Consider the following 24,255-nt stretch of genomic DNA (forward strand, 5'->3'; position numbering starts at 1 on the left):
ATAAATGCACACTTGTATTGCCTACTAAGAAAGTTAGTACCGGTAGTCATAGGGTTAGAACTGCAAGCAAATGTTACACTATATATTCTGTAATGCCTAAGATTTTCAACAGCTTCCTCAACTTTGCGCCTGTGGCTTTGAGTACTGGCAATGGAAGTTAAAATCTGATAGTGAACCTATCTAACGAGAACTGGGATACAGAAAGAATTGCTATGAGCATCTGAGTAGCGCAAAAACACGGCATTTGATTAAATAGAAAGAGGGAGAGAATAATGTGTGAGAAATAGGGTAAATTGTATAATGAGTAGCTTTCATCTGGAACAAGCAAAACATTTCTCCTACCCTGACCCTTTCATTTAAAGAAAATTGCATTTAAAAATTAAATAATTAGTGACATTCTACATTGTGAGATTATAAACAATATAATAGTATAAATGTTGAAAACTAAATTATTTCGGCACGGATATCTTTTACTGCGCATGGCACAAGGTTTTAGTGGCTTACATTCAAAATTTTATTAAACTAATTTTTGTTTATGTTATACCAATTAGAATAGCACAAAATCTTAGCTAATAATCCATATTTTAACAGTATACAAGTTTTAAGTTTTTAATTCTAAAAGGAAATATATAAAAAATCCTTAATTTCCACTAGTGTAACACACATGACAAATTTTGTCTTAGCATGTCATCATCCCTATTTATTCCATTACCCCTCGAAAATGTACGAAATTAAAAGTGAAATGCTTTCTATAAAATCGTTATTGCTTAAACAGACCATATTTTTTATGGCCTCCAATTTTGTTTTGTTACAGAGCTATCAAAGAGAAAATCAGACCCCTCCTGTCACACTCTCCCTTTCACAATTGGTTGATAGTTCTCTCTTACGTTTCATTGTATATTATTTATAACCAATAGAAAGTCAAGGTTTTCATATATCAAATGGCATTTTGTATAACATTGTGTTTTGAACAGATAATAGTTAATGTCACTCTGAGTGGTAATTTTGTTCCCTGGGAACGTTAATGACTAGCTTGGATGAATTTGTAAAGGCTTTTGTGGCATAGTTAGAAAGCCAGGAAAATTTTTAGAAGTAAGTGAATTTGTCTACTTTTTGCATGTTATTAGTCTATATTTTTTATGTATTATTTAAGTAAATAAAACTTAAGTGCTGTACCACAACTGCTAAAAAAAATCAGGCTTAACTCTACTCAACAATCGAGGGCAAGAAAAACTAAGATTGGGTAAGTACATTATTTCTTGTTTTTCATATTCATTCTTTATTTATTATTATAAAAGTAACTAAAATTAAAAGTATGGACTAGAATAGGTAAAATAAGTAATAATAATAATAATATAATTACAATTGTTCATAAAGCAGCACGCCAGCAGCTGTTGGTAATGTAATTCAATAGCTTAATGTGAGCTGCACTTTCCCCCATTGATTTACAACTTATAATTGCACCTATTAGCAGTTAGACATGGTTCAATGGGCAATATAAAGGGCAATAAAACAATAAAATTTAATTATAAATAGATGTATAATATTATGAACTTAGAGCTACTTAGGATAAATAAATGTAGTTTCATGTTACAATCTGAAGTCATACTAGAAAGAAGGTTAATTTATGTTTATTTCGATTTTTTCTGGTGGTTACAAGGTCCGTGGAATCGACAGATCCAGTTTTGAGATTAGGGTAGAGAAAATAACATATAAACTCTAAGGATTTAGTGAGAAAAAAAAACGTTTGAAATGCATTTAGGAGGTTTTAGGGATTACACAAAGGAAATGTGAGATGACGAAAAGTATTTTTAATTTTAACATGAAAACCATGAATATATTGAGTATTTGTTTTGAATAGTCCATGTGCAAAGTAAACAATACTTTATTTTATTAAAAATACTTCACTAAGAAATATGTCTTTTTGTATGTGAAAGACTTGTAATATTAACTGAAAGACTGCCAAATTTCATGAAGATATACCAAATACATAGAGAGTTATAAGTATTAAATTTACATCATCTTTAAACGAGTACAAAAGGTCACGTGACTTGGTCAAATTGACCGACCCTGTGTTGGGAGAGTTAATGTAAAACAAATAAGAATTATAACAACCTCTATAAAAAAAAAGGTTAAAGAGATTATCATTACTTGAATGAAGTATCACAACAAGATGAAACACACAAGTTGAAATATTTCAGCAGATACATTGACCTGTACAGCAAACCTTCCACAATTTTCATGGACATTACATTAAAATTTATTCATTTATAAATTAAAATACATAGTCAATATGTGAAGATGTTCAGTGTGACTCATGGTGCCATATCGTCCCTGACTTCATACCTTTAACTCAGCTAATTTGGGGACTATAAATCACATGAATAATAAATTATGTATCAGTGACTTTGAGACAAATGAAGAATGGTAAATTGGTATCTTTTTTTCTTAAATACATTAACTCTCACACTACGGGCTTGGTCAAATCAGTCAAGTATGTGACCCAAAATTGACCTTTATAGTTTCCATAGTATAACTTCTAATACGTTTTGTGTACCTTCATGAAATTTTGCAAGCCTTCTGTAATTAATAAGTCATTTGTACACAAAATATCAAAATTTTTAATGAGTGCAGTGATTTACATGTTAAGATTAAGAATATCTCTCTTCATCTGAAAAATCAGAAATTTCATTTGCATAATTTCCAAAACCTCCTAAATACATTTCACACTTTTTTCTGAATAAAACTTTTTATTTTATCTGTTATTTTCTCTACCCTATCTCAAAACAGGATTGGTCAAATCGACCGACATTGAAACCACCAAAAAAAAAAGGAAATAAACCAAAATTACCTTTTTTCTTTCTATAATGACTTCAAATTGTAACATGAAACTACATTTGTTTATCTTAAATAGCTTTAAACTTGTAACTGTATACATCTGTTTATACTTATATTTTATTGTTTCATAGCCCTATGAACCATTACTAACTGTACAAATCACTTGGCTAGCATGCAAATCAATTTACCTTATCAAATTACATAATGCACAAGCTACTCGCGAGTTGCTTACGAGCGTATCCCATGAAAACATTTTTTAATTATTCTTTATTTTACCTAATCTTACCTTAACTAACCCAAAAAGTTTTTAATTTTTATATTTTAGTTATTTTTATAATAATAAATAAAGAATACACATGAAAAACAAGAAATAAAGTACTTACTTGGGCTTTCTTTTTTTGCTGGCGATGGCATTTAGCCCTACCCTTTTCATATTAATCATACTACTGCACTAAATAATGTTATATTTATTTAGATAATCATCAAACAACACAGAATGATCACATACAAAAGGCACACAATGTCCCATAACTATCCCAATTTTTGTGGCTCTCTAACTATGGAACCACAAGCATTAAATATTCAGTTAAGCTCAATGATGTGTTTCCCATGGGAATAAAGTTTGACCTTGAAGTGAAACATACAATTCTCTGAACATAAAACAATGTAATATAATACATCATTTGTATTTGGCTTTCTATTGGTTACCTAAAAGAGAGAATGTGACAGGTGGGTGTGGCAAGAGGGGTCTGATTTTTTATTTGATGGTTCTGTAACTAAATAAGATTGAAGGCTATAAAAATTATGCTTTGCCTGAGCGATGACAATATTATAATGAGTGATTTACATTAAATTTTCTACTTCTTGAAGGGATGCCTAGAGAGAAAATATCCCAATTCTCATACTAAGGTCAATTTAGCATTTTTTTAAATATTACCATATAAAATTATGAACTCAAAATATATCTACTATTAAAATTTGCTAAGCTACATTTTAAAGTCAAATTTATTTGTATGTCATGATAAGAAAGTAGGCTAATTATACTTTGAATGTAACTCACTAAAACCTTGTGACATGCAAAGAAAAAGATTCTCATAGCAAAATAGTTAACATTTGTTTGAACAAAATTATTAAATATCTATCCAACAACACAACTTAGAAGTCATAATATGAGTTAGGACTGTACTGTTGTTTCAATAACAAAAAATAGAAATATAAAGAAGTGCAGGGCATTTAAATTAACAAGTCAAATGTTTTTCTTACTTACCAGAAGCAGACTGAGCTCCTTCAACAAGACCAATCTTTACATCCTGTAGAGTTTCAACAATAAAAATTCTTCAGTTAATTAGATTTTTGTCATATGTAATAATAATAAGCAAAATACTTTATGATCTAAATCAAAAAGTATTTCATTTTCTATAAAATAAATACACTTAACCTAATGAAATCCTTTAGTGGTAAACTTAGTCAAAATTTCTTAATTTAAGCAAAACTTTTAAATTCATAAACAATAATTTTAATACTAATACTAAAAGAAGTTGAATAAAACTTAAAACCAATCATTTCAATACAAATTATAAGTATGTGCTGTCGTGTTTAATAAGATTGTACTACTATTTGATTTTATTCTTACTAGCTCACCTAGATTTTCTATATGAAAATATTCTATTTCAGTTTCAACTAGACTTTCATTATGTATGTGTATACACAAATCAGTTTAAGCTTAATATCAACTAGATGCTAATCAAGTTTCAAAACAATAAAAAAATGTTTATTGCTACACCATCTTACAATATAATAGCAAGCCTACTTAAAAAAAAAAGTTTACTGTAGGCTTTGCTATTATATTGTAAGATGGTGTAGCTTAATAATAAAAATATGTTTATTGCTACACCATCTTACAATATAATAGCAAAGCCTACTTATTAAAAAAAAATATGTTTATTGCTACACCATCGTACAATATAATAGCAAAGCCTACTTAATAAAAAACATGTTTATTGCTACACCATCTTACAACATAATAGCAAAGCCTATTTAATAATAAAAATGTTTATTGCTATACCATCTTCAAATATTATAGCAAAGCCTACTTACATTGACTTTGTTTATCTAGATATAAATCAGGGAGAGTAGTATGCACAAGACAACACATATAAAAGCTCAAGCAACTATTGATACACTTGTTGCATTTAAAAATTTCAATCTCCAGTTAACTGAAATGTTCTGATGATATATTACCTTTAAATAGCTCTTAATATAAGACTTTCTTGTCATATTATTATCAGTAATGCATTAAAATTTCACAATCCATTTGAAATCATGGAAATAAAGTGACCCAGTTCAAAAACAAAAATGATTTGGACAAACTCAAAATTCTTTTAGGCAAAAAGTCTGATGAGCAGGTTAATAAACACAGTAAATAACTGCATGTTGTTTGGAGCAGCTGAAGACATCTAACTTATAGAAATTATTAGTTGCATTCAAGTCATCATAAGGTCCAAGAAATGGTAATCATTGAATTATGGTTTGACCCTTTTATATTTTTGTTAGAATGATTAATGAGTGAAGATTTTATAACTTTAATAATGTGATACAAAATCAGTATGAACTTAGAATGATAATAATCATATTCAATGACTTTAAGTGCTAAATACATTGAACAGGTGACTAATGTAGCAAAGCATAAAGAATATTTAATAATAACTAAGAATATCTAATATCTAATTCATAATAATTATCAACCACAATTTTGACAACTTGTAAAGTTAAAATATGCACATAACTTATAACTTTCAAATATTTTTTTTAAACTGTACTAAGCTATTAAAGTTGTTGAAACTTACACTTATAAATGGAAGAAACACTTGCAAAGACTCTTCATCAGAGCTGTAAAAGAAAAGTATTAAAGTTTTGTCAAGTTTAAATTTCTTTTTTTTTTTGCTCAAACTAAAATTATGTTTTTCCACAATAGCCATCATCATCTACCACTAGAAATTGGTTACAAAATTTATCAATCAATTTTAGTCTAAGCATTTCAGTCAATTTCAATGTACAGAACATTTAAAGTTTTCACACAATATAAATAACATCCCAAAAGCATACATAGAATCACTAATTTGAACAATAAAAGTAGTTGTTGGTGGTTTGAATATGCAATCTGATTAATTTTCATAATTAGGAGCCACATTTAAAAAGCTTTACATAAAGATGCTGCAAATGTTGCTTGTAAAGAGTTTTAGGTATGTTCAAGCCTTTCATTATTGTTCTGTCATAAAAGTTCCTCAACTAATCATTATCAAAACAATGTAAAAATAAAAAAATATTTTGTTTGTGAACTATGGAAATTCATATTTTAAGCCTCTGAAATCTGTCTACATACTATTTGTTTTGCTTTTTAAAGTTGTTCTATCCAAGAAATATTATAATGCTCTTATAAATTCTGATTAAGAAGTTAGCACACATGATCACATATAAAAGTTGTAATGGTTTTCAAACGTGACCCAAAACTTGAATGCTTTCGAATAGTTCACTATTCTTCTTCAGGAGAATAAAGGGTTATGTTTAATGAGTGTAATGAAATATATAGGCACAGATGACGACGTCACGTAAACAAGATGTTCAATACAAGTTTGCCTTGAGAACTAGACAATCATAGCCTAGAGTTGTTGGGGTCAGGTTTAGTTTGTGCCAAAGAGGTGTGTACAGTACATAAAAGACATAAGTGTGATAGTAGTTTTTAATAACCAATCTTTATGAGGATAAAATAAAAAATAAAAATAATAATAATAATATTGATGCCAAATTTTATTTTGCAAGCAGGATATTCTACATTAAATTGTTAGGAAGTGATCATGATATCATTCACAATTCAAAATGTGACATATCTTAAAGAATAAAAATGTAAATTTACTATATTTTATTGTTGAGCAGCTTTTAGCATGACTGAAATGCTCAACAAATACTTTTCATGGTGGGCAGTATAAGTAGCTCAGGGCTTTGATTCTGAGTGAAACCAAGAGTACAACACAATTAACGTTTTTAAAGTCCATGAAATAATTTATAATGATAAATTAACTTAAACTTTTCACATCACTGGAATGGGGACTTTTGCTTGTGTTGTAATGATTCAAAACTTAGCTTCAAAGTTTATCACTTATCATTTTTAAAGAACCCATTAAGCTAATGTTTGTTAATCTTACCATTGGTTGCACACACATAAGCTCTAATCCAAAGGCTAAGAGCACCACCTTTGTCACTATAATATTTTTTATAAATGCAAAAAAGAAACATATTATTTACTGAATGATATAATTTCAAATTCTTATGACCACATTTTTGTATGTTATACTTCAGTACCAAATTAATATATTAAAATTAGCTAAAGGGCTTACATAAAAGAGATTAATGGATTAAAAAACAACAACAACACGTGTTAAATTGTATAAATGGTTTATAAATTTTTCAAATAATAGCAATTACAGTTGTTTCAAAGTACATTATGTAATGTCTTGTATGACTAGAAGAAAGTTATTACTAAAATTAACAATAAAACGTACTTAGAAAAACAACTGTTAAACACATATATAAAAATGCAAAGAATAAAAGCACTGATGCTTGCTCAGATGCCAGCTTCTTAGTTTACAAAAATCTTAGTTTAGAGAAAATGCCTAAGAACAGTACAGGTGCCACTACATTTCCACCAGCAAAGTAAATCACAAACAATGCTATAATCGAGATGCATAACCCTTATGTAGACTTACAATTTTCATGAAGACAAAGGGGCTTTTAACTGGGTTTAGAAGTTGTGAACTTCACACTTTGAATAAAGTGATATGTTTTAAAAAAAATCTTTAATTAAACTTTCTTTTAATTAAGCCATTTAATCATTCTGTAACTTTTTATTGTCAAAAGTATAGATTTATAAATATGGGCCTATAAAAATCCTTCAGCTCCAAGGACTGACAGCATTTTCATTTTGGTCCTGGAAGAAATTTACTGGTATTTGGTTATATATTCTGTTTAAAGAGAATGCTGCTTAAGTATACATTTTCAAAAGTAAAAAAAAAAAAGAGGAATCATAAACTTGTTTTCCAACTACGTAGATTTGAAAAATATATCAGTTTTATTAGATTTGTACAAGAAACTAGCAGAAAAGAGAAATTATTGTAAATTAGAAAGTCTTTAAAATGTTTGACGTGTCTGATTATCATAGAAAAAAGTTATTCTTTATTTCTAATATCTGGAGCTTCTGACAAATTTATAATTATATATTTTATCAAAGTACACTATGTCATATCATCAAGAGATGTGATTTTATAACTTTCTTCTATTTTTCTGTATCTTGCTTGTTTAAAACAAAATTATTATTCTGCCTAGTTATTACTTCATACATCAAACTCAGAAATCAGCTCTCACAAGGATGCATCCTAAAGGCTGAAGATTTATAGAAATAGACGTGCTACTGCTAATAGCATAAAAATTTCATAGAACAAAAACAATCACAACAAAACCAAAACTAATATCTAGTTTAACAATATGTTGCATATCTGAAACAGATCAGAAATTTTTAATAGGTGGCTAGCTGAACTAAAGTTTTCAGGTTAGACATGTGAAAATGGGAACACAAATACAGAGGAACAAAAATATCTGATTGAATGACCTACACTTTATTATAAAAAAATAATTATCAAACACTAGAGACAGAATCTTCAATCACAAAAACAATACAAAACAACTACAATGAATTAACAGACAGTAGAGAACATTTACAACTTTCAACACAAGAAACTGAATAATAAGAACAAAATCTATAAATCAAGTAGGCCAAAGAGTCTAATGTGACTTTATTCTAATAATGAACTTGTTTCACTAGAATGTACAGTAGATGTTAGTTTTTGTTCAAAATGATTTTATACTTCAGAGCAAAAGCAAGCAATTTTAAAATTGTACTTAAATACATATCAAAATATCCTATAATAATTTGCTAAAGTTATGATATTCTTTAAATTTTTAAAGAACTAGTGGTCTGAACAATTATTGAAGAAACATTCTTTGTTTCAAAAAGCAAAATTAGAGTATTAAGTTTGAAGTTGAAATAACTCTATCAAAATTCATATACTAATATAAGGATATCAATTTTATTTTATTTTCATGAGAATTAATATAGTTGTACAAATTAAGAGGGCGTGAAATTGATTTTCTTTTTCTGTGTGACAATTAGAAACTCAAAAATAGTGTTTTAGTATTTTTTTTGATAAACAATTTATTTTTTTAGGGAATAGTATTGTAACAAGATACCTTGGAACTTTAGACTCAACATATTCAACGAATTTTGTGGATGGAACTTGGAAAGATTTATTGGATCGCATGAATGAGTCTCAGTCAGTACCTGATGTACAGGAAATGGGAGCACGAATATTAAATTATTTAAATTCTGCAAATTCACTATTACAGCTACCAATTGCAGAGGCCATGGTAACATACAAAGAAAAAAGGCAAGATACTAATATTCAATAAACAAATTAAATATTACTATGGTTGAAATAATGTATTGAAATATGGGACCAGACTGCGTGTCCAAATTGCTTAGTTAACCTGACTATTAATGTGAAATCAGTACAAGTGTTCTGGATATTTTTTTAGATTATTAATGTTATTTATTGATAGTTTTTAAAGATAAAAAAAGTTTATATTTATGAACACCATGTCTGATGTGTTATGTGACACACGCATACACAGTATAGGTATTCTATGTAATGGAAGGAAAATCACTTGAAAAATAAAGCATGATTCATTATTTTTGCAAAGCATGATGGACAGAAAAATTATAAAACAAGTGATAAATGCTTTGTTTACAGGCAAGACTCTTAAGAGACGCACAGAAATGATAGTTCAAACATTTGTTTTTCCACTTGGCTTTATGAAATACACTATAAAGATTATATAATGACAAAATGTGTGAGGAAAAGATCTGCTGATATAAATACAATTATATATATATTTTTAACTTTGAGATTTCACATACAAGTGTGCCCTCACCACTTGAAAGGTACACACCAGTCATAATATGGTTAAAGAAAAGCCATAGTTAAACCTCCCTAACCAAAAGACATTTTGTACAACTATAAAATGAAAAAATATGAGCTTTTCCAAAAACCTTTTTGTGAATCAAATACAATGTAAGTGCCAAAAAAGGCTTTTTGAATTGTATTATAAATTATTTCCTGCAATAGATTTAAAAACTAACAATCGCTTTTTCAATATTCAGTTGAACTCAACAGGTTGCAACTGATAAAATAACCTTCAAAAATGTTTTACTAAAGATTGATAAGGAATATCAATATCCACATAATTCTGTAAACAATACATACGTATGCTTGCCAAATCAGTTGTGATAATTTGTTAGATTTGATAAAAAGCAAGTAAACCTGTCTATTAGAGAATTTTAATTTTTTTTGTAAGTTAATCCCCGAGTATTATTTCTTGGCACTTGTGTTAAAATAATAAATAACACACAAAGTTGAAATAAGTACACAATTAAAAATATTTTAATTAAGGTGAATCTATGACCACTAAAAAGTTGACTCTACATGTTTCAATGTCATCTTTAGGAGTGAGTTGCAAGACATAATTGTGTCTTATTTATAGTTTTTTCTTTGTTAAATAGGTCATGTTGCAACATTGAAACATGTAGAGTCAACTTCTCAGTGGTCATATATTGACCTTAATTAAAAAATTTTTAATTGTGTACCTATTTTAATGTTGTGTATTTTTATTATTTTAAGTTAATCCCTATTTCATTTTTCGGATATGGTCAGTGTTTAGGTCTAGAATTCATTTATATTTTACATTAGATAGCCTGATTGAGAGTAAGCCTAATATTAGTGAAGAACTAACTGTGCTATCTGTTGTTTTTGCTATACCATGGAGAAAGCAGAACTTCACCATTGTATTTGGAAAATTCTGTTCAGATAAGTATACTACAAATGTTCATCCTTACGTCTAATAAATCACATGAAGTTTTGTTTATTAACAAGCCTGTAAGTCACTTCTTAATTCTAAAAGACTAAAATCAAAAACCCAATATATAAGATATAGTGTGAAGAGTGGTACACCAATAAACTGAAATTGTTGGACGTCAAAGTTGTACAGAAACTGAAAACAATCTGCAATAACTCCAAAATTTCAAGAACAAAAGTAATTTGAATTTACAAATACATAACCACAGTTTTTAATTTAAAAAAAAAAGATCACTGAAGAGAAAAATTTGAAATTATATCATTTTGTTCAAAGAAAAGAGATTTTAAAGTAACTTTAATGTAGTAGTACAATCATCATTCATCAGGTTTCATTCCAAACATTTTCAAAGAAACTTACCTAATGGAACAATGTGAAATCTGACATAAGTCTGCCATTCAGGTGGTTTGCAAGAAAAATGGTCAACATATAACCGAAGTAAAGAATTAAGAAAGCCATCAAGGCCTAAAGAACAAATTTTTATTGTAGGTGGTGCTCTTGAATTACAGTTGCAGCTACAAAAAAAAAGAAAAGAAAAAAAAGTCAAATCAGCTTTACAGAATAAAGTAAAGTAATACATGGTTGATTTGTTATAAAGCTTCTCACTAACAATATTTTATTTTTACCAATTCTAAAAAATATTAGTCATTGTGAGCATACAGTAGTTGGTTTCTGTCACATAATAAGACTCCTTACTATCAAGAATAATTTTCCCAACTTTCAATAATTGTAGTCATTGTGCACATGCAAGAGCATCCAAACATCCAAAAATTACTGTTCATTTCATATTTTGAAGCTGACATCCAAACATTCAAAAACTACTGTTCATTTCATATTTTGTAGCTGATAAGAAACATTTAATGAAATCATCATTATAATGATTTCTCATCTCAGTTTGAGAGAAATCAATATTTTTTTTTAAGTATATACTATATACAAATCAAAAGTAAATTATTTTTTTTACACTGGACAATCATGTAATGGAGTTTACTCACTTTTTGCTTTAATATAACCAAAGTTTATAAACATATACGTAAGAATCCACCATCAAGATGAGATCTTTACTAATAATGACTCATATTGATAGCTGAAAAGTGCGTGTTCCTTAAATATTGTTAATTTGGAAGTTATATTATTTTTTAAGTTTAATTTTACACATGTAAGTTATGGAAATACTAGTTATACAGGATGATGTAAAAGTCACACATCACCATGGCATTCTAAGTCATGTTTGTGTTTCACACCCAACTTCTCTTTTTTCATTGGTTACAATTATTGGTTGGCTTGTCAACAACCTTGCCAGAATATGTGGAAATTATTTTTTTATGACAGCTATAAGTGTACAGCTGGCCCTCTATCTTAAGCTTATAAATGAAAATGAAACCAGTTAGTCAACAGCATGAACTGCAAACTTTTAGGCTGCTCTAACGAAACAGTGGAATTTAACAATCACTATACTAATGAAACCAAAGCCTAAAAGTGCAAAGCAGATTTTTTCTTTTGTGGCAAATAGTCATAAGCCATAGACCATCAGATTCACAGTCAACACACTAACCACTAGGCCATACCTAGCCCTTTTTCTTTTAGGCTACATATATTATTTGTTGATATGAAACAACCATTTAATATTTCCTGTATTTGTTTTCAACTCCCCTGTAGTTAAGCAAATTTCTTACATAGATTATAGCCATTTAATTCTCTTCTGAAAACATGGGATCCCTTTTAATATTCTTATGCCATTTGTAGTGACAATATTCTTAACTAGGTTTTTCCTCTAATACAATACAAATTAAACTATATCACATACTGTATATAAGAATTATACTTGGTCAGTAAATACAAACTTAATCATAAGTTGATTCTTGTTTTAAAAGAGTTGAATTTTCATACTTATTCAGTATCTCGTATGATGTCTGTTAAACTTCTTTCAGTTTAAATAATATAAACTGTTTCTAAATGTTAATGATTTTTATCAGTACAAAGTATTAGAGAAAGTATTAAAGCTCACAATTTCTGGATCTTGGCAACAAGAGAGAATATAGATGCTTTCAGATCTGATGTGGAGGATACAGCTACAACATAATGTTGTCTTTCTTGTAAGTACTGAGCAAGACATTGACCAACAGTCTCTGTTGTACTGATCAGAAGAAGGTGGTCTGGAACTGCATCGTCTGTTGGAAAAATCCTATTTAGCTGTTCCATAACCAGTTTTCTAGGCTAGAAGTAAGCAAATGAATTGATTATTGGTGGAAAAATGCAATGATACTTTATGATTTCATTGTTAACCAGACGATACTACATGTGATGTCATTTCCTACTGCCCAAATTAAGATGGGGGAAATAAAGTTTAATTTGAAATTAGATTTTTCTCTGGATACAACTGAACACAATTCTACTTTACAACCCTGTCCAACTCTCCTCCCCATCTTTAATCAATAGCTGGCAGCCAGAATTTTCTTGTTGCAGATATATTCCCTTTTAATTGCTACTGTTCATAGGTTCTGATGGTAGATATTTTTGATCAGATGGCTGCTTTTACAAACAATTATCACTATCATAATTCATACGTATGCAGTATTGTTTATTTGTGTGCATCCCTTTGAAAAAAAGTACACTGCAGGCTTGGTGGTGCAGCTGCAATTTTGGCCTGTCACATCTTACAAGTGCAAATTTTAATAAGGCATTATGTTTTAGATAATAAACATTTTTTTCACTTTAGACCCTTCAGAGAATATAATTCTATATCCAAAACATTGCTAAAATGTGTATATCACAACAGCAAGGCAAGCAATTAAGGTTACAGCCACACTAATTGTGGCCAGGTGAATGACTATTTTTAACATTTATTTGAGTTATTTGTAACTCACTATTGTAAGTCTATGCATAAAACAAAGTAAACAATAGTTAAAAGCATTTGTAGTGTGATTTACATTACTGACAAGTAATAAAATATACACAAAATGAAAGAACTAATATAATACAACCCATGAGACCCTCAAAGCTACTTCTTATGAAGTTAATACCAATGTACTAGTGATGTGCATACCCACAATGTTCAAGGTTAGGCACAGCTAACTTATGTATGTTTAACATGCCACGTCCATGCACAATACTTATAATTTTAGTTTGGAAACTTAAAGCAACTTCGTGTAACGTAGAAATAACTAATAAAAATGTGCTAACACAATCCTATTCCATCAACTAAATACAGTTGTTTATACTTAGTAATACTTTTTATGTCTCAAGAAGGTTCCTCAACATTTCCACTGAGTTCCCTTTAAAGTGTAGAACCTACGAACATCATTGGATATGCAATTCTAAAGTTCAAACAACACACGATTGTTGTTTTGTATATACATATATAAATGGAATGTTCTGCAAAGACATAGGGGTCCAAATAAGTGAAAAGTGAAAATACAAAACAGGCCAACACTGGCTTACACAGTAAGTAGAACCAGTATTAAATTTTACACATACACAAATATATTATGTACTGGGCCAGTTAGTCATTATTCTTACAAAAACGAAAGTGACACAAAAGTACATCTACCTATCAATACATTACTGAATTTTACTACATTAGGTGTAATGCAAAAACATTCTAACAAACTGTAAAACAAAAATCATATTAGAAGATATGTAAACCCGCATACATTTTTATCAAATGTAATTAATATACTAAAATGTATTCATTTACATAAATTTCTTTCAAAATAATTTGTCAGATGCTTTTTATACCATTATTTAAATAAAATAGAATCTAATCAACTTCGTCAAAAATTTTATACTCCACTAACTAACTAACTTATGTTAAATAGTACTTTAATAAAATAACTTATTTCTTCCTGATGATGTATATGTTATATACACAAATTTAAATAATCAACAATTGGAATTATTCATTCATGAAACTCAGTATATGTACTCACACTTCCATCTACTTCTTTCACACTGATTGACCTCTCAACAGCCACAAGATTTTTTTCCTTACTATCTTTTACAGTTACAGTTTTTTTTTCTTTGGGTACTGAGATGTGTTTTTCTCGGGAGAAAAGTTTTGTTTTTTTTTCTTTGTCTATTCCTGAGAAACTTGCAGTGGCTTGAGGTTTCTTTTCTTCACTTACTAGTGTCTTGGGTGGACTAGTGTGATTCTCACCATGTTCTTGATCAGTATCCTTCAGTTGAAAATTAAATAAAAAATTAAACAGTTTGAGTATATTTTTGTAGATGGCAAAGTAAAACTGCTTAATAAACTACATATCCAACTTACATAAGACATTGTCACATACAATATTCAAAGGTAGATACTTAGGAGAGTATACCAAAAATGCTTACAAGATACTTGTATTTATAGTTGGATGTTTTGAAATCTATACGAGATAAATCTTGCACACATATTTACACACTATCTAGATCTTCTTTTGTGCATTTCCATTTAGTATCTTTACCAAATACGTATATGTGTGTGAATACCAATGACATTCAATTTAACCTAGTTTTAAACTAATAATATACATAATCATGAGAAAAAAAAAATTTTTTAATTCTAAAATTTTACTATGTCACCTTTACCTTGGTATTTCAGTGAAACCTGGATTTCAGAGCTTGTTTCATTAAACTGTGACCTTAATCTATTGATTAAGAGAAGCTTTTTAATGTGCATACTTTTCTCATCATTACTCTTTGAAATAATTATAAATGTTGTACAATGTATCGTCACATTAGATTCAGGAGTAGCATGATCTATTATTCCCGAATTGTTTTCAGCCAGCAGATTTGCATATTTACTGACACATGTCTCATGCCATCTGTTGGAATATCAAATATACCTAAAATTACATCTTTAACATTTAAATTCATAAACAATATTACATTTCTGGTCATCTGATTGTATGTTAACTACCACAAGATGCTGTATGAATATATCTGAATATACACTCAGTCAATTCTGAAAGCTTGTAAGATTTAGAGTAAAGATGAGAGACGTCTGCACATAACATAATCAATACATCAGTGCTAATGAACTCAGCTCTGCAATCAATCTTCTACTGAAATTATAATTGTTGGTCTTTTGATTGCATGTTGTTTACCTTGGGATAGTTAAACTAAAAAAAAAATTGGGATTAAATTTTTTTTCTCCTGATAAGTTGTATTTCTTATAATTATTATAATGTCCATTATCCCCCAGTGCCCATTATGATCACAGAAAAATATCAAAATTGTTTTTATAAATTACCTGACTAGGTGACATTATCATATAGATGACAGTAAAAACTTTTCTACACAGTCAAGTAAGATAATGTTATAAAGTTTTTGCTTTTCCTGAAAATTTCTTATGATTTTATTACTGAAAACTGATGTTTTGACTCAAACTGCTGCCCTAACATGTCAAGAATTACTATTTCAATGTGAAAATGAAATATAGAGGAAAAAACCCTCTGCATTACTGTAGATAAACTCAATTCATGAATCATTAAATTTCTTATACTATCTGCCATATTTCCTCTTATTTATAGATCCTTTGTTTTCTGAAAATCTTATGGTACAAATTTAACTTCAGAAACCAACCAATAAAATAATACCTTTTATTTTGTTTGATCCAATTATCTGTTCAAAAAGACAAATTGGAAACTGTACAAAAACACTTTATGAAATGATGAAAGCAAGAAATATTCTTGTAAAGTAGCATATTAATTCAAATAAAACATCTTCCATAAATAAGTCTTCTAGAATCTTGACATTGAAGCAGGAAATGTGGAAGGAAGAAATAACGAGAGAAAGCCTATACAGAAATATTTTAAAAGCAGAATACTGGTCCATTTACAGTGTTGTACTTTATAATGAAGCTTATAACACCTCTCAGTGAGGAGCAGTGTGTAATTTATTACACAAACAATACTGTATAACTTTGATACCCAAATATTGAGTAAATATTTTAAGAAAGTCTGTTAAATGTTAAGTTTTAGCTTATCATACCAGAACAAAAAAGAGCAATTTATATTTAAATGATTAACAAAAGCTTCCAAAACTGAGGTTTGTATTTATAAGAAATCAAAATTAATAAATCAGGTTGGTTTCCTTAACAAGCAATAAACACTCACTACTGATTTTATTATTATCTTGGATTGGCTTATTTTGAATGGAATTCCACATATTTTCAGCAGGTGGTCCATAACTGCAGTGATGTTAGTTTTTATTGAATGAGGCTTGTTTAATACTCTTGTTACAGGATTGGTCAAACCAGCCATATTCATGACCCCAAATTGACCTTTATAGTTTCTATACTATAACTTCTAATATGTTTTGTGTAACTTCACAAAAGTTTGCAAGCTTTCAGCAAACATTAAGTCTTTTGTAGAGAAAAAAATCAGAATTTTTAATAAAGTATTTTCACTAAACATTTCTCCATGAATATATGGTGTCAAAGTGTTGACTGCTCCAAGCGCAAAGTGATTTTCATGTTAAAATTAAAAATACTTTTCTTCATCTGAAAATTGTCAATTTGTGTAATCTCTAAAACTTCCTAAATAAATTTCAAACATTTTCTTCAGCAAAACTTTATATTTTATCTGTATCTACCCTTCCTCTAAATGAGGTCGGTCAATTTGATCGACCTTGTAATTACCATAAAAAAAATATATGAAAAAATCTAAATTACCCTTTTCTTCTTTCTATAATGACTTCAAACTATAACATGAAACTACATTTGTTTATCCTAAATAGCGTTAAACTTGTAACAATATACATCTGTTTATACTCAAATTTTATTGTTTTATTACCCTTTGAACCATGTTTCACTAATAATTCCACCATACAAGTTTTAAATCACTTGACAAATGTATAGCTCACGTTACCCTACAGCTTCACCTAAGAATAAAAGTGAGCCGTTTTTTGTCCTTCGGATTAAAGACAGACGATTTAGAGCACCAAAAATACAAGGTGAAAGGACGTACAGACACATAAGTATGGATTAAGTCGAGCAAACTAGATTTTCTAGCTCAAGTTTTCCAAAGAATCATACGGGGTAGATGGTTATTATTGATTATTCATTGTCAACTTTTCAGCACAAATTTACAAAATTTTATGAAATTATCCTGTAAAGTAAAGATCTTTTCCAAATAATAGGGTTGTAATCCTAAAGCTAATGTGGGTTATTATCAAGTGTCACTTTCTTACTTGCTGTGATTTGTTGTGTATTGACAAAAAGTCGTTGATATCTAATCAAAAACCTCTTAGGTATGAAGAATGGTGCAGCCAAAAAAGAATTCAGTGTGTGACTTAAAGGAATTAAATCAAAATTGGCAACCAAACTGGTAGCTACACTTATATCATTCATAAGAAGTTTACAGCAAATGTACATTCACTAGTTAGCCAGGCCGCATTTTGTTTTGTTCAACTTGGGGCATGGTGGTGGGTAAAATTAAATATGCAGCATAGCTGACATATTAATTAGTTTAAGGAACTAAACTGAATACATAGCTAAATACTTAAGTAAGGAAGCACATTATGCTAATATAATAATTGGCAAATAAGGATTTATAAGCATATTGAAAATTTTAATTGACGGTAGAGCGTACGTTTCAAAAAAACATGCATTACATTCCACCATCAATAAAACTTTTCCTTATGCTTATAAATCATAGTTTGCCCATCTATTATAATAGAGATAAATGATATGAAGATATGACAGTGTTTGATACAATAAGTCTGATTGGAGCTTTTTACAGATTTTTGAGATCCTATAACATATACATCCATCCATGCATGCCATTAGTCTAATGTCTTGGTATTGTTTTTTCAGTAATATGTTTTGTAAAATATAACAGACATTTGTAATTTTCTCTGACGTGCTAAGACATGATCTAAACTTTCAATTTATTTTCATCTTATGAAATGTCAAAATATTTGTTAGTAAAGTCTGACTTCACAATAATTACAATACCATTGACTTTGTAATGGCAAGGTCCAGGTTATTGGAGCATTTTTTTAAAACTTGACATTCATATGTACTCAGGGTTTTAAGCTTTTTCTATTGTTATCATAATTATGCACTGAATTAACAACCACTACAGTATTTCTAGTGCATATGAAATTAAGATGTTTATTTATTTTTAAAGATTCAATTAAACAAGAATTGGTGTAAAAATATTTCTAGAGACATAAGGGACAATTCAAACCTCCTTATAGGGGAATTTTTTTATGTTATGCAAGGTTACAATTTGAACAATTAATTACTTCTTTATTCAAGTTCACCAAAATATTATAATGATGTTGAATTTGTATACATTGTTCAAATTAATGTTAGTTCTTGATCCTAACTTGAATAAACTTGTTAATCCATATAATTTTTAAGATGAACAAAACCTAAAAATGAAACTCAATAAAGGTTTAAGCTAAATAGTAAGCTTCTACCACATATCAAAATTTGTTTTGTTCACCTTCATTAGATCTGGAATTTGTAGTTGTGTGTCAGTTTCAAATTTAAGTGTATTTAAGGATAACTTTTTGACTAAAAATCTTACAAAGAAGATTAATTTGCATTTATGATGCTGCTGTCATAATCAAATATCATCATATGGAGGAATGTGAAATGCCAGTCACAATAAACCACCTCAAGAAAAATTACAGCAAATAAAGTTCATTAAACGTGTATCAAAGAAACCATCAAAATAATATATTTTAACTTATTTTAATTGTGGGAAGCTTTTTGTTAAGTACATAAAATTCTGATCCATTGATAAAACTCTTGATTATATCTATATGCATAAATAATTCATAAAATTTTATCCACATATTATAATTCAATTTATAAGGCATGCAATGGACAAAAATTAGGTTTCACCATGTATAGATTTGTTAGGCTAGTTCTTCAATCATGTATTTGCTACTCAAACTGAATAAGAGTAATAATAATAAAATTTTGGAGAAACTTTTTCAAAACAAGAGGAAATATACTGTGTAACAACATTACAAAGTAACCATGAAATCAAAAAAATGAAACAGAATTATCTGTGTGTGTACATAGAAAATGTAAATAATATATTTTTTATTAGAAACTGACCAAAATAAATGAATATTCAATGTAAAAAAAATTTATTTCTGTGTTACATTATCAGATTTGGTATTTCATATTTTCAATCAGAATAGTATTTTATTAAGCACATGAACAAAACAGCTAAGTCAGAACATAGTGAGATTGAATTATACTTTTTATAGCATACAACTAACACTGCAGAGCATGCTCAACAGAATACCATAGTTTTGAGCTATGAACCTATGATTTACAGCCCAGTATGCTAGCCACTACGCCATGTCTGGCCCTACATGATTAGATCTACGTATTTAGTACCTGGAATATTATAGTTATTATTGGAAAACTGTTTCTTACCAAAATTCAGTACTATGTAAAATTCCCAAATACTAACTTAATGTGTGATATAATCTTACATGTAAGACATATTTTTAGGACCAAAATCCTCAAATCCTCAGGTAGTTGTAGAATTTAATAGTTCTCCATCTTTTTCTGTATGTATTATACAATATGCAAAAATGATTGAATGTGCAGAGAACTTGAATACTTCTTTAACTAAATCAAACAGATGGTTATATGTAAACATATTAAATGTTTACAAATTACATAATCCGAGTAAAATGTACATACCCCACCCCTACCCCCCAAAAAAAACTAACTAACACTCCTCTCTTACTTAATTTTTATAAATGAGAATGTAAGAAAAGTTTATTATCAGGCTGAATTTTAGTTTTCCATTAAGTAGGTAGCTTGCTCTTATTAGAAGCTACTATTAATTAATTGATTAATTTGAAATTTATTTTGTAAGGAAATAAAATCAGTAAAAGAAAATATCCAATTAGACTAAAGTATACATACACAAAAACCCTACAGTAAATATCTACTGGGGTTTAACTTATAAAATAGAATCAAGTTTTTTGTAATGACACACCTTGACTTATAGCCTATTTCAAAAAATACTTTTATTAGTTAAATCTCTAGTGAAACAACAACACATCTAAAACACATTTGAAACATCCCCTTTTTGTTTGGCAAATGTAAGCCACAATTAAGATAAACAATTTTTTGCAAAAATTATCAACCACATTTATACATACAGAAGTGAAAAAAAATCATGCAATCATTAAAGTAACTTTAAATATCAAAAACTATTTTTTTTTTATTCTTTACCAATAAATTTAATATCTCTTGATAATTATTTCTGGTTCTTTAACTGCTCCTTTATTTCTCATTATTTAACTCTTCTGAACACAATGTGAATATGTCTATGGTTTCTTCTTTGGTATTTTGATTGTCTTTTTTTCTTCTCTGTTCTTCATCTATTGTTTCTTTTGTTAAGTAATTTATTACAAGTTGGACTTTCACAATCCATAAATACTTGAGTTTTAAAGACTAACTTTAATAGATGTTATTTCTCTTGACTAAATATCTGTAAAACTTTGGACTCATTTCCTTCAACATCTTTGCTTTCCATTTCTTTATTACTTAGCCTCAAACTCTGGACACTTCATTTTCTCTATGCAGACAGAAATTATTTCTTTTTTTATGGAATTATTCGAAACTTGCTGCACTTGTACACTCATACTTGAACCTCCAAAATTCAATTACACATACACATAGCAATGAATGGTAGGAAGATTAAGTTAAAATATAATGTCTAGAATATTTTACAGATCTTTTTATTCTTTAAAAAGAATACATATACCACAAGAAACAAAGTTAAATAAAGGTGAAAAAAAGACTAAGCCAATACAAATATAAGAGTTCAATTAAAAATAGCTTCAGATTAGAAATCATAAGACTTTACTAATCCTTAAATACATCGACTAATAATGTTAAAATTGTTAGATTCAATTTACAATACATTTTTTCTTCTAAACTTGGAGGCTTACTCAATATTATGTAAAAAAAAAGTTTTTTTTGCAGAATAGTTTCAAGAGATAGGTACTGTGTTAAATCAAAATGCATGATTAAATACAGATCATGTTTTTTAATATTTCATAAACAGCTCATATAAAGGAAACATTAAAATAAGTTCTCAATCTCCTCCTCCTGTCTATGTAACATGACACTTGTTTGCTCTGACTTGCCCATTTCCTATTTTTCATCATCCCTCTATGATATCCAGAGTTTAACAGAAATTACTTATTATAGTACAGACGTTATTAATGCAATATCTAAATTCTATAGCCTTCATCCTTCTCTGCAGATATAAACAGTCATACTCACTTGACACACCTTCCTATGATACTCTTTTTCACAAATTGCCAATAATTCTTTGACATTTTCTATTACATCACTTATAACCAACAGAAAGACAAAGTTTTACTTTACCGAATAACATATACTGCTAACTTGTTCCTTGTAAAGATTTTTAGTAGTTTCACCTAAAGATTCAAAGTTGTTATTGCTGAGTTCAGATTGAATGGCTACAACAATTATTCTAAAGCACTTGTGCCTTAGTTAGAAATCCAGTTAAATTATAATATTTATAGGACATTGTTATTGTGTGTTCTTAAGTGCATACTTCAAAAAAATAAAAAGCATTTTAGTTACTACTAATATTGTTACAAGGAAATATGGTTTAAGTTTTGTTGAGGACTGACAGCAAAAAATCAAGAAGCCAAATGTAAGCAATAAATTTCTTGTTTTTTTAGGTAATTTTTTTCATTTATTATTATAAACGAAACTAAAATGTAAAAATTAGAAAGCTATTATGTTGGGTAAGGTTATTAGGTTAGATAATTAAAAACTATGAAAAAAAAATTTTCCCACCCATAAGGTATGCTGATGAGTAGCTTGTTTGTTACATTATTGAATACTTCAGCCATGCATTTGTTGTGTAATTTACAGCTTGTATTACAAGATTATTGGTTAGATGGTTCAAGAGCAATAAAACAATAAAATTAAATAAAAACAGGTGTAAACTTTACAAGCCTTAACTCTATAACTAGGACATGCTTCAGAGTGAAGCACATTAAATAACTCTCATTAAATTTCATTCCAGTAATAAAACCAGTGGATAAAATTGTTTAAGATTTGACATGTAGCACAGTAACATACACAGAAAAGGTTTAAAAAAAGGTGTAAACTTTACAAGCCTTAACTCTATAACTAGGACATGCTTCAGATTGAAGCATTACATGACTCTCATTAAATTTCATTCCAGTAATAAAACCAGTGGATAAAATTGTTTAAGACTTGACATGTAGCGCAGTAACATACACAGAAAGGGTTTTAAAAAAGGTGTAATCATTCTAGGGTTAAACCATTTAAGATTAACAATTATAATTTTCATTTACAATTTGCAGTCATTCTAGAAAGAAAAAAAAAGGGAAATTCAGATTTATTTATATATTTTTTGTAGTGGTTACAAGGTCATTCAAATCAACCAAGTTCATAAAGTGTTAGCGTAGAGAAAATATAAAGTTTTACTGACACAAATCTTTTGGTATTTATTTTGGAGGTTCTATAATTTATGCAAATGAAATTTGAAACTTAATGATAAAATATTTTTAATCTTAACATGTATATTACTTTGCAATAAGACTAGTCAAAGTCTGAATCACACACTAACTCCATATATTTACAGACAAACCTTTAATTACAAAAGACCTGTACTGTTTACTAAAAGCTTGCTAAATTTCATGAAAATACACTTAGTACATTAAAAGTGTACTCTCGTGTCGGTCTCCATAGTCACAAGCGACGCTGCTCTAGACGAGCAATCAACATGAGCTAACAATGGATGGATGCTCATCCATGGTCAAACCTGGCCAAAGGAGGCCTACATACATACATATTGTATGTATACTTTCATGGTTACTGGATGGTTGCAAGGTTGGCCAAAATAATCAAACCCATACACAGAGAGTTAAACAATTTCTATTTAATCCTGTCACCCTGGGTACCCTTTACTGTGCATGACAGTAGGTTTTAGTATCCTACATTCAAAGTTTTATTAAACTATTTTTGTTTATGTTAAACCAATTAGAAAACCATAAAATTTTAGCTAATAATCCATATTTTAATAGTATACAAGTTTTAAGTTATTAATTTTACAAGCAAATATATAAAAAAATCCTGAATTTCCACTAGTGTTACCCACATGACACATTTTGTCTTAGCATGTCATCATCCCTATTTTATCCATCACCCCTCGAACATGTATGAAATCAAATGTAAAACACTCTATAAAATCGTTATTGCTCAAACAAACCATAATTTTTATAGCCTTCAATTTTGTTTGGTTACAGAGCTATTAAACAGAAAATCAGACCCCTCCTTACAACTTATAATGGCACGGACAGTAGTTAGATATGGTTCAAAGGGCAATAAAACAATAAAATTTAATTATAAATAGATGT

At 28.7% G+C, this 24,255-nt stretch overlaps 1 protein-coding gene across 1 annotated transcript in view; it reads right to left on the reverse strand.

Moving 5' to 3' along the window:
* The window catches only part of LOC106465192 (phosphofurin acidic cluster sorting protein 1-like), a 112,121-nt gene that overhangs the window by 31,206 nt on the left and 56,660 nt on the right, over positions 1 to 24,255 (reverse strand). The window contains exons 12-17 of the mRNA XM_022393045.1: positions 14,787 to 15,032; positions 12,866 to 13,074; positions 11,218 to 11,372; positions 7,041 to 7,096; positions 5,685 to 5,759; positions 4,106 to 4,148 (exon numbers count right to left, since the gene is read on the reverse strand). Of these exons, the coding sequence (XP_022248753.1) occupies positions 4,106 to 4,148; positions 5,685 to 5,759; positions 7,041 to 7,096; positions 11,218 to 11,372; positions 12,866 to 13,074; positions 14,787 to 15,032 (784 nt within the window). The remainder of the gene's footprint in view (positions 1 to 4,105; positions 4,149 to 5,684; positions 5,760 to 7,040; positions 7,097 to 11,217; positions 11,373 to 12,865; positions 13,075 to 14,786; positions 15,033 to 24,255) is intronic.

This window comes from Limulus polyphemus, unplaced genomic scaffold (genome assembly GCF_000517525.1).
Source record: "Limulus polyphemus unplaced genomic scaffold, Limulus_polyphemus-2.1.2 Scaffold1864, whole genome shotgun sequence".
NCBI classification, from domain to species: domain Eukaryota; kingdom Metazoa; phylum Arthropoda; class Merostomata; order Xiphosura; family Limulidae; genus Limulus; species Limulus polyphemus.